The sequence below is a fragment of the Mya arenaria genome, chromosome 11, assembly GCF_026914265.1.
Source record: "Mya arenaria isolate MELC-2E11 chromosome 11, ASM2691426v1".
Taxonomy (NCBI): Eukaryota; Metazoa; Mollusca; class Bivalvia; order Myida; family Myidae; genus Mya; species Mya arenaria.
The window spans coordinates 10,469,481-10,481,574 of NC_069132.1; the positions used below are offsets into that span (position 1 = coordinate 10,469,481).

A 12,094-nucleotide genomic window follows, 5' to 3' on the forward strand; every position below is an offset into this window, starting at 1 on the left:
CCGTCGCCTCAAAGGGAGACGTAATGTTAGTGTGCCGCCGAAGTTAAGGTTCTTAAAACACCATTTGTTACTGTATGCACACTATGTTCCGAATTAGTGTAACGGAGTGCTTGAAGAAGTTAGCACAAATGCTGCAGCTTGATGACTTCATTAAACGTGATCGTTAAGTATTTGGAAGTTTATCAACGAATTAGTATGTTTGATTTTAGTCTTCAAGTTTACTCATGATCCGATGTTGTTTACAAAATAGGGTTCTATAAATAAATGATGGAACAAGCCAGTTACACACATTGATGAACCACGTCTGGGTCATTCCCGTTTGTGGTGCCTCCCTGCTATATTCATAAATACGAGGACAAGTGTAAGGTGGATATATCATAGTTTATTCACCGCTTATTTATCACTGACCGTTCCGAGTTATGACCCAAACATTTATTGGCCATTTGATCATTTATAAGTTTTGTGGGTGTTGTCTTGTGGTATTGTGGCGTTCTGCATCTCATTGAATGTTTGTTATTCTTTTACCCCTTTTTTCTGTATTGTTGAGCGGAAGGCATCTATGATTTTCTCTTCGTGTTTTTACAAAGTAAACTAACAAACATTTGTGTACCACAATTTCAAGTAACTGCTCATGGCATGAACATATAGCATCCGTCAAACGAAATGCTTGGCAGCGTATATACTTAATGCAATGGTTCAAATATATCCTTAATCGAAAATCACTTAAAATGCTTTACACGAAAGTCATACTACTTTTGTTTGAATATGTAGATGTTGTCTATGATAATCATACTCAAGCTGACAAAGACAACGTAGAGAAAGTACAAAACAGGGCGGCACGAATTATCTGCGTTGCATCACGAAGTGTCTCCATATAAATTTTCTATACTAAAAAGGGACTTGAATCTCTAAAGGAAAGTAGGCTTAAGCATAAACTAACCTTATATATAATATATAAGGACAAACGCGTATACCGTCGTGCTCTGTGCACCGGAGGCAAATTGTATAGTTTTGCGCCAGACGAATGCAATAAATACATATCGAAAACCCGGTTAATTCTTTGTCACTAGTTATACATAAAATAATTGTACGATTTAACTGAACTGTGTCTTTTAGGTTAAAGATAAAAACAAACACATTTGCAAACGTTATTTTAATAATAACTAATACTACACTTACTGACAGTAATATACTTCTTGATTAAATGTTATCCTTTGTATTATTATTGTTTTATATTTAATGAAACATCACATCACATTGGTGCTTCAGCTACATTTCAGATTTTAGAGAAATAATAACTTGAATCAGACACCATACTATGTAGTTCAACATTATGTCACATATTCGACTTTCCAACGCTATTCCGCAATAGGTAAAAAAGTAGACATTGTGTATTTGGAGTCATTTGTGTCATGGTAAGATTCTCCTTGGTGTTAAAATCCCTTGCTTAAGTCGAAAATCAAATGTTATCCAACAATGGCGACCGCGGCTGGTCGGGTGCAGTTAGTGTTACACATATCCTGGTCGCAACATGACTTGCAGAATCCATCAGCGGATGCCACGCCCGGGCACTGGAATGTAAATGTCAATACGATATTATTTGTAAAAGTAAACGTTGAAAGCAAAGAACTGTAGAGAATAGAGCCTTCTAACGAATGCAACATAATTTAAAATATATCAAAAATATGCTTTTGTCTCACAAACGTTTGTGAAGAACTATACTATACTACGGAAAGGAAGAGGTTTTGATTTCAACATCATCTTTTTGTTTAAATTTAAACAAGGATACCTGGAAGTTCTTGCTCACGCTCTTTCCGTCGTAGTGTGTAAAAGGACTTCCGTAAATTGTGCAAATCTGTGTAACACAGGTGAACGTATATGAAAACCTTGCTACAAAAACCTTGGTTAAAGTAAACTCGCGCTCTTTATAATACTAGTTATCGTAAGAATTATCATTTTTTTACAATATTTACGGATGATATCAATTTAAAACAATAACGTTAAACTTTTTATCCCATGATGTTATTGCATATTTGAGGGACATCGTTTCTTTATGTCATTTAAGTTAACAATACGATAGCACAATTTTAGGAGCAACTGTGATTTTGCTTATTAGGGTCATGTTTCGACTTGTTCTTACTTCGTCCTTGGCGCAAGGGGCTATGTTTTTGCAGAGGGCCATGTTTTCCATGTCATCACAGTCTAGACACAAAGGTCCGCGGTCACTTCGAAGACCGTGTCCTACAATACAGATTAACCTTTACAAAAAGAATATATCAACTAATGTGTGGAGAGATGTCTTTGAAGACACAAAGTAATTGATGTTTTGGTATTACAACTTTAATTCAATGGGCAAAGAACACCATTCATGCTTTCTGTCAATGTTTGATTGAGACTGTTCATTCACAGAAAAAGAATACAATGATACCAACGCCCTATAGCACAGTCATAGTATTTTATAATAAGTAATTCTCACCCATTACGCTACATCCTTGGTGGTTGCAGAAATCCGAGGCACAGCAATGAGTACAGGTGTCACCGGAAGACCCGGACACACAAACCTTCATGTGTACAAATACAGGCTGAGATGAAGTTCTTACACAAATTATGTGCACACTTTTTTAACGTGTTTATGCCGAAGTCAAGTAAAGTTTAAATGTCAATGGTTATTTTTTTATTATCTGACTTGTTTAGTGTTGCAGCAACTTGTGCTGTAATGCAGAGTTATTCCAGCAGTACTTACATTGGCTTTTAGACATCCTGTATTATATCTCCGAGATCCATCAGATTTTTTATACGTTTCAGTTACACAAACCTAAAATGGCAGATGAAATTAAAATACTTGAATCGATTACGTTGGTCCGTATAGCTTATTTGAATATTTTACAGGAGTTAGGGATGAAACATACATCTTAACGATCATGCAATACGACGCTATCATATTGTAAAATCAAGTTTATGCAGTTCTGTGAATGGTAAAAATCAGTTAATTACCACATTTTGATTTCTTAGTCAAAAGACAGGAATTTGTATGTCTTATAAATAAAAACATCATGGCGCATAATACAAAATCTGTGTATACATAATAAGTATATCAATGCTTATACAATAAAATAAGAATCTGAAATGTATAATTTAAATGTAAACGCACCTCATCTGACTGACATGTAGTTATAGAAGTGCATTTCTCTGCCATTCCGAGATGAGCGCAAGAAAAACACGTGGGTCCGTTACCTGACACAAAATCAAGAACATTTTAAACTAAGGCAACGGTTAACACTGCCCAACATCAATTGCAAACATTGATGAATTCCGTTACGGTTGCAAGTAAAGGAAGTTTCCAATCCCATGAACAATTACTCATCTTTTATGAAACAAGATACGACATGTTAGCTTACCATCAGAGCAGACGACGCCGGCAAATCCAAGTGGACAGTTACAAAGTGAACGAATTTACCCGGTCTAAACATACACCTCCGTTTTTGCATGGTGAACTCGCACACTCGTTTATTTCTGGCATAAAGTAAACATTAAATGAACAAAGGATAACAATGACTACCATCGTCTTTATGTGTAATGAAATGAACATTATTTATATGAAAATTATAGGAACAAATCCAGTAATCGAAAGTTTTAAAAATGTAACTGACTACCAATGTGAGGAAGCAGAATTCTCACTTGACAACAAATGTTAACACTCACGGTTAAATTAACACAACAATCTTGCTTAACGGCAATCGAATAAAAAGAACAAAAAACAGCAACCAATCGCACGCCAATTGATTTCAGATTTCATGCAGTATAATGTTTGTCATTCGTAGTGTTGTGCATTTTACTTTGATAATATTTATCTTTTACCTTTTTTCTTTATTTAGGATTGTTGGGATTAGAGTGAGGTTTGTGCACGTAAACTGGTTTAACACCCCAGTAAATTTAAATGTATATATGCACTGTGCTGTTTGTGGTGTTTTGTGCTGTTCTTTTTTGTTTCTTGTTTGTGATTTTTTGTTTTTGCGTTCTATGCCTTTGGCGTTTACCCAGTGTCATTAAACCGTGTTTGTGTTTAAACCTTCTGCTACTGAGCATGTTTCTGTAGTTTTTCACATAAGTATTGAGAAGATTCAAACTCGAAGTGGAAACGGCGGAACATGATATCGTAATAGGCGTTTAAGGGTTAAATAAATGTCCGATAACACAGTTGAATATATCTGATTGACATGCATTTTCTAAAATTACCAAAGTAGGTCTGAAGACAAGACCTGGGAAAATGTGCGATTAGTCGCAAAACAGTGTAGGGCCGGTCGGATAAAATAAGGCCGATCAGGCTAGTGGTCGGGTAGAATAAAACAAAATCTTTTAATAACTCAAAATCGATGTTTACCTTGCAGGAGTCCTCGAAAAGGTAGTTTTTAGAATTTCAGATTTTTAGTACCAAGTCCCAATATAATAAGTCTCCTGTTTATTAATGTTTTCGAAAGTTTTACCAAATGGGTGGTTGTCTGCATCAACCATTCTAAATTTGTATAATATTGTTGTCAAAAGTATTAAATCACGAATGACAAAAGCTATACGACAAGGTCGTACTTTTTGAACGCCGCAATCAAGTGCGTACGGCAAGGGAGGTCTTAATTGATTGATATACCGTTCAGAAAGAAATATAAAGACCCGATGCGTTTTGTTGTGTCAGTTACATCAAAATTGTTCACATCTTGTGGTCGTGTGTTTTTTTGCTCATTTTCAAGTAGTACAGTAATTTCTGATAATGCGATTGGCAAGCACTATTGAACGAAACCATGTTTAATCTTGCCTGATATCATACGCATCAAAAGCTAAATGATTATTTAAACAAACAAAAACATTTTTTTTTTAAAAACATCTATGTCAGTTTTTGTCTAATACACTGATACCCTTCTCCGAACTTTTAGTGAAGATAAATATGAAAACACTGTTGGCAAAACGACTACTAAGGAATACATAATCAAATGTAATAATGTACACGCTGCAATTAAATATACAGTGAAAAGCCTAGTAGTCAAACATTTAATACTTACTCTGTTGATAGGCACAAGGTCTATGTCATAACACACACACAAAATACAGAAAACCCGCTCATTATCTAGTATTGTTTTATCTAAAAATATTAAGATAACGCATTTGAACGGTAAATCAAACACGATTTCATAGTAACAAGCTTGTACTGCAGGTGTTATCCAATTTATTTGCGCATAACACTTGTCCAAAAATACAAGGGCAATAAGTCGTTGATACTTACTTGAACTACAAAGCTTTCCACTGTATCCAGGCTGACATTGGCACATAAATGTTGCCAATCCATCAACGCAAGTACCATTATAAGCACATGGGTTTGACAAACACTCGTCAATATCTGAAGGCGGACATAGTCTGAGTTTTAATAATTCATTAATGATCACCTTTTGTATGACTTCGTCGTCAACACTCTAAACTATTTGCTTAATATCGGTAAAGAACCAGTCAATTTTTGGTATTGTTCCCAAACGTTTGTTTTTCATATAAGGGCATAAATAGGGATAAAATTTTTATGTACCATGTTCGCATCTGGTTCCATCAAATCCCTCAGAGCAGCTACACGTTAAGGTGTCTTCATGGGAAGAGCAGGTAGCTCCGTTTAAACAAGGCATGGATGCACAAATGTCTTGACCTGAAATAACAAAAAAACATTACAAAGAAAGAGTATTTGAAATAAGAATAATATAGAGGAACAACAATAGATCAGACGCTTACTCATTTCGCAGTACTTCCCGGTTAAATGCGCTGGGCAGATGCACAGAAACAGAGAATGATGGGAGAAACATTTTCCATTTACGCAGGGATTGGAGAAGCACGGGTCCAGCACTGAAATATTGAAACAAAATACTAACGCATGTGTAATTTGATTGTTTATGCCTCTGTAACGGCTTGAGTTGCTAATACGAAAGTATCTTAAGGAATATGCAACAAATTATTGAGATAACCTGAATAAGAAATAAGTTGAAAAAGTATTAGTTCGTGGCACAAATATTATATGACCACAATGAAGGGTGGCAGAAATACTTACAAAATAAGTTTTTTTATCATTTATATCATGTGTAATTTATTCGAATTGGTCAACATATAATTTTTTCCCACAAATATTTTAACATACTGTTTTCGCAATGGTCACCATCAAAGCCCTGCACACACGTGCACGTGTAACCGTTTACGTCATCCGAACATGATCCGCCATTCAAACATGGATTTGACAAACAATCATCAATTTCTGCAAATTGATTAAGTGTTCGTCGGTCAACTATTTTTATACATTATTGAGATATATGAGTATGAAATGCGTCTTACTGTTGTTAACTAGTCTGTACTTCATTTTGATTTTGTGATAAGCACACTTTAACAGTTACTTACCTGTTTCACATAATATCCCTGCATAGCCATGTTTACAATTGCACACGAAATTGTCAACGTCATCTTCACATGTCGCCCCATTCTTGCAAGGAGATGAACTGCATTCGTCTTGATCTAAGAATTGGATACAGGGATGTGCAAGAAAGTATTTTTCTGTCCTAAAAAGCTATATCAATATCACTCTTAAATAACACTGAACCGCTTTATATTAACACAAACTGGTACCACTAAAAGCGAAAACAATATCTTCATAATACACAAGCGCTAGTTTTGTTACGGCATTGATGTTAATGGTTAAAAAATAACTGTAGATCAGAGTGTATTCATAACTATATAAATCACCTATCTGGCAGTTTTGTCCTCCATAACCGGCATGACAGACACAGAAATATTCGTTTTGATGGACGTAACACACTCCGTGAATACATGGATTGCCTTGGCAACCGTTTACTGTAGCAGATACATGTACATAACAACGTTTATATTGGATGAAATTTAAAAGAAGAATCTATTTGCGTAAAGTTTAAGAACAGAGATACGAAAAGAATAAATTTACAATTATCTGTAGAAATTTCATCATAAAGTAACAATTTAAAAATATCATCTAGATTGATAGTGGTTAGACTACAGTTTAGAAACTTTTGAATTGTGTTTTATAAACCGCAATTGTGAAACTTGACTTCTTACAAGTTCCGGATGACGTAGTTGAAATCGACGTTGTAACTGGTGTTGTTGTGACAGGGGCAGTTGTCGGTTTTGGTGCACATGATCCATCAGCAAAAGAGATGTCATCCAAAGCAATGTCTCCAACGTAACCGTCACCAACACTGCCCTCAAAAACGATCTGGAGAACATATGCAATTCGACTGTTTTAAATATTTTCACTTCAAGTAATACTTTAAAATTGTCAAAACACAGGCATGTTTCTAATGGCTTGAAACAGAAAAAAGCAACAGCTTATGTTTCGTTATTACTGTAAAACCTTTTTTGATTTACCTTAAGATCTGAGTGAGGGATGATTTGTACTTTAGCAGACCGCCAAACTGGCCCATGATTCCCTCTCGAAGACCAAACGCGTTTTCCTGGGATGTGTGTACCATTTACAGACTGTAGATAAACGTTCAGAGTACCTATGCTAGCGCCAAACATGTTGTACCAGAAATGAAGACAATAAACCTGAGCATCACTGTAGCTTATCACCGGACCGACAAGCCATGCGGTCTCGTTAACAATTCTCGAAGCACTTGTTTCGATATAAATGTAAGTCCCTACAAAACAAATTCATGTAATGAAATATATTTATTATATATTCAATCAAGGGTATTCATCAAAGAAAAATCGGTATGGTGAAGGTTTTGTTTACGAATAAGTAGATAGCAAAACGATTAACTATCACTGTGTTCGTTTCATTCCAAAGGCGTGTTTGGGTCAATAAGACTAAGTCTCTTGGTATTCTACAGAACATCTCACATGTGTGTACTATTAAACGTGTAAGACCCTACTGCCACTTACATATTACATTAATTGAACTGTTGCACGTTTTGTCTGAATCAACATTTGTTTTGAACTTTTATTGACATATTTGATGTATACCAATGTTTTCTTTATTTCTCTCAGTAACATAGCATATGTAGCTTATATTCAAAGTTATTGAATCACATTCACATCATTTGCAGCGCCATATTAAGACATTTACTATGATTGATTTTGAATATTTAAAAAATGAAGCCTTAATAATCTTGGTTTATTTATAAGTTTATAAGTAAAGATGCCGGGTACAACACCTTTACGTGTGTATTGGTATAATAACAACAATACATTGCACCGATTGTTCGGAACTTTGTTCAAGCTAACAGCGAAATTTATGACATAGTTGCAAACTTTTAAACGTGATTTATTTGATGATCTCCTCACATACTTAAATATAAACAAATATAACTGAAACCCTCAAATTGTTAGAAATGCATTAAGTTAAAAACGCTGTTAACTATCACAAGTTCTGCTCAATCGGCCCATTATTATGTTATTTCTTCCAGGTTATGGTTCGCAGCAATTCGTTACCATGTGTCATTTAGTCCTTTTTTATCTTGATAGCATGGGGAATTTGGCCGCCAAGTGATGTAGATGAACATTTATAGAAATCATTTTTTCTTTTCTGAAACAACAAAACTATCATGAACGAGTTTCCTCCCACTTCAGTACGAATCATGATTACTGTTATAAATACCTGGCAGTATTGACAAGACACTGCCTATTAGCATCTAACATATTTGTAAATTCGCTAGAAGTACAAAGGTAAAACCATAGCATAGTTTTAGCCAATCTTTTAACGACACTGACATACAATGGAAACCCAATAATTGATATATAATTATTTATTACATACCAGATTGTCTCGATAAACAACGGACGTACATTGTGTCTTTAAACAGTTCCTGTAAAATATAGTTTTGTGTATACATTAACTGTATAGTGTAAGGGAAACTTAGTAACGAATATTAAGGTGCATATAATTTCACTTAAAACCTTCTCGCTTTGAGGACTCGATGTGTGAGGAAGAAAACATTTGCGTTACCCCATTCAAAGTATTATAACTAGATGAAACAGAAAATCAGTCCATCTTCCGAACAAAATGCGTTCATATGTAATTAGGAATGTACTTACCCATGTTTTCCGTTAACATACGTTGTGTGGCATATTCAATCTACTGTAATCAAGTCTATTTGTTCATTTCAAAAGTAACATCACCGCATTTGATATATATCATGTCACTGTTTACTATGCATGCCAAGTAAGGTAAACTAAAAGACCTGCCAAATACGGCATATTCAAAGGACCATACACTATATTCTATTTCATTTTTTATTATACCTGCAAAGTACGTCTGTTTTCAAAGGACAGAATATACATATTTCACTGTTAACTATACGTTCCTTGTACGGTAATTTCAATAAGGGCATACAATAGCTATCTTGTCACTGTTGACTTTACCTGCCAAGTACGGTAGTATCAAAGGGGTATATAATAGCTACTATGCCACTTTATGCTGCCCATGCCAAGTACGTAATACTCAAAGGAGCATACTTTACGTACAATGTCACTGTTTACTATACCTGCCTTGTACGTTACACACATAGGAGCATACGATACGTACAATGTCGCTGTATACTATACCTGCCTAGTACGTTATACATATTGGAGCATACGATACGAACAATGTCACTGTATACTATACCTGCCTAGTACGTTATACACATAGGAACATACGATACGAACAATGTCACTGTTTACTATACCTGCCTAGTACGTTATACGCGTTGGAGCATACGATACGTACTATGTCACTGTTTACTATACCTGCCTTGTACGTTATGCACATAGGAGCATACGATACGTACAATGTCACTGTTTACTATACCTGCCTATTACGTTATACACATAGGAGCATACGATACGTACAATGTCGCTGTATACTATACCTGCCTAGTACGTTATACACATTGGAGCATACAATACGTACAATGTCACTGTTTACTATACCTGCCTAGTACGTTATACACATTGGAGCATACGATACGTACAATGTCACTGTTTACTATACCTGCCTAGTACGTTATACACATTGGAGCATACGATACGTACAATGTCACTGTTTACTATACCTGCCTAGTACGTTATACACATTGGAGCATACGATACGTACAATGTCACTGTTTACTATACCTGCCTTGTACGTTATACACATAGGAGCATACGATACGAACAATGTCACTGTTTACTATACCTGCCATGTACGTTATACACATAGGAGCATACGATACGTACAATGTCACTGTTTACTATACCTGCCTAGTACGTTATACATATTGGAGCATACGATACGAACAATGTCACTGTTTACTATACCTGCCTAGTACGTTATACACATTGGAGCATACTATACGAACAATGTCACTGTATACTATACCTGCCTAGTACGTTATACACATTGGAGCATAAGATACGAACAATTGCACTGTATACTATACCTGCCTAGTACGTTATACACATTGGAGCATACGATACGAACAATTGCACTGTATACTTTAGTCGCAAAGTACGGGATACTCAAAATACCATACGGCACGGACAAAGTTACTGTCAATCTCGCCTCAAACATAAATGAAGCAACGCCATTAGTGCAGAACTGGTCACGCGGTGACCCCATATCTTTCCATATTGGGTCACCAAATTTATATCATGCCAAAATGGCGTCTATTTTACGATTCCAATGAATTAATCAAACATTAAAACATGTAAACAGGTTGTCGACGTACGTTACGGGGTTAGTATGTAACCCGATATGGGATATACGGGGCGCATGAAACCATATTCGGAACCATGGTTCCAGTGGAAACCATGGTTTTCTTTGCCCCGTATATCCCATATCGGTCACCTTCTTACCCCGTACCTTATGATATTATACCTGCCAAGTACGTTATGGTCAGAGGAGCATCCAATACGTACATGTCACTGTATACTTTACCCACCAAGTACGGTATAGTCAAAACACCTTACGATACGTTTAATGTCACTGTATACATTACCCACTGTCACTGTAATCTTTACCTGCCAGATACGGTATATTCAAAGGAGTATGGTAACGAACTTAAGAGGAGCTTTTCTGGAGCAGACCCTATGGCACAATCTCCACCTAGAAATAAAATGTTCACATATTGGATGTTGTTTTTTTTTCAAAATAAAGGATTAACTTTATTTATTATTTTTACTTCTGCAGGAGAACAGTCAGTAGACACTTCAAATGTTTACATTATCAATACTGTCGAAATTGTCAAGATATTGATAAGACAATCAATACAACATATACAAGAGTAATCTGACAAGGCATGATAATGCTAGTACAAAACTGAAGGATTGCTCAAACAATCAAAAGCCGGTAATCTTTTGTCAGCAAGGATAAATTAATATGTGTGCATATTCCCGTACTTATTTACCAAGTAAGATAACAATAAGCACGGTAATCCGATATGAAAGTCATGGCTTATCATGTCAAATCTATGTCCATGCACTAAGGCTACAGGGGATGACAAGCACATTCCGGAGCTCGTGCATTTTAAATAGAAACTTTATAATTATCTTAAATTATAACATGTAACAAAAATAACCTAAACATAGCAGATTGAAGTTGAAATGTAAATTAAATTTGAGCTAACGACTGTTCAGACTTTTTGCAGTTAATTCATGATAACGTAATGATGACATAGCAGTTTCAAAGAATATTCTACTTAGAAAGTGAAAACCTTGATATTGTTTTGCTACTTGGTATAAACAGAATGATTCTATTTCTATTTCACATTCAGCCCTGTTTATTGTGGAGCACTGGAGGCGGTGATAACCTCAAGGATATAGTGTAACATACCTATTTCACATTCTCCCCTGTATTATGTTGAGCACTGGAGGTGCTGATAACCTCACGGAAATAGTGAAACATACCTATTTCACATTCTCCCCTTTATATTGTTGAGCATTTGGGAGGCTGATTACCTCACGCACATAGTGAAAATACATATTTCACATTCACCCCTGTATATTATGGAGCACTGGAGGTACTGATAACCTCACGGACATAGTGAAACATACGTATTTCACATTCACCCCTGTATATTGTGGAGCACTG

The 12,094-nt window shown here is 35.6% G+C and overlaps 1 protein-coding gene and 1 long non-coding RNA gene across 2 annotated transcripts; both read right to left on the reverse strand.

Annotated features, from left to right (window-relative positions):
- Positions 1-1,134: 1,134 nt before the first annotated feature.
- LOC128209599 (uncharacterized) lies at positions 1,135-6,274 on the reverse strand. The gene is made up of 11 exons (XM_052913696.1): positions 6,164-6,274; positions 5,764-5,874; positions 5,567-5,680; positions 5,273-5,386; positions 3,399-3,513; positions 3,152-3,234; positions 2,744-2,815; positions 2,477-2,561; positions 2,141-2,241; positions 1,790-1,855; positions 1,135-1,571 (listed from the first exon to the last, which is right to left on the reverse strand). Exons 6-11 carry the CDS (start codon positions 3,194-3,196, stop codon positions 1,467-1,469), a joined length of 474 nt encoding a protein of 157 aa, XP_052769656.1. The 5' UTR covers positions 3,197-3,234; positions 3,399-3,513; positions 5,273-5,386; positions 5,567-5,680; positions 5,764-5,874; positions 6,164-6,274; the 3' UTR covers positions 1,135-1,466.
- A 232-nt stretch (positions 6,275-6,506) lies between these two features.
- LOC128209600 (uncharacterized) lies at positions 6,507-7,127 on the reverse strand. The gene is made up of 3 exons (XR_008257036.1): positions 7,105-7,127; positions 6,760-6,867; positions 6,507-6,531 (listed from the first exon to the last, which is right to left on the reverse strand). It is a non-coding gene; the product is annotated as an uncharacterized LOC128209600 (long non-coding RNA).
- Between the last annotated feature and the right edge of the window lie 4,967 nt (positions 7,128-12,094).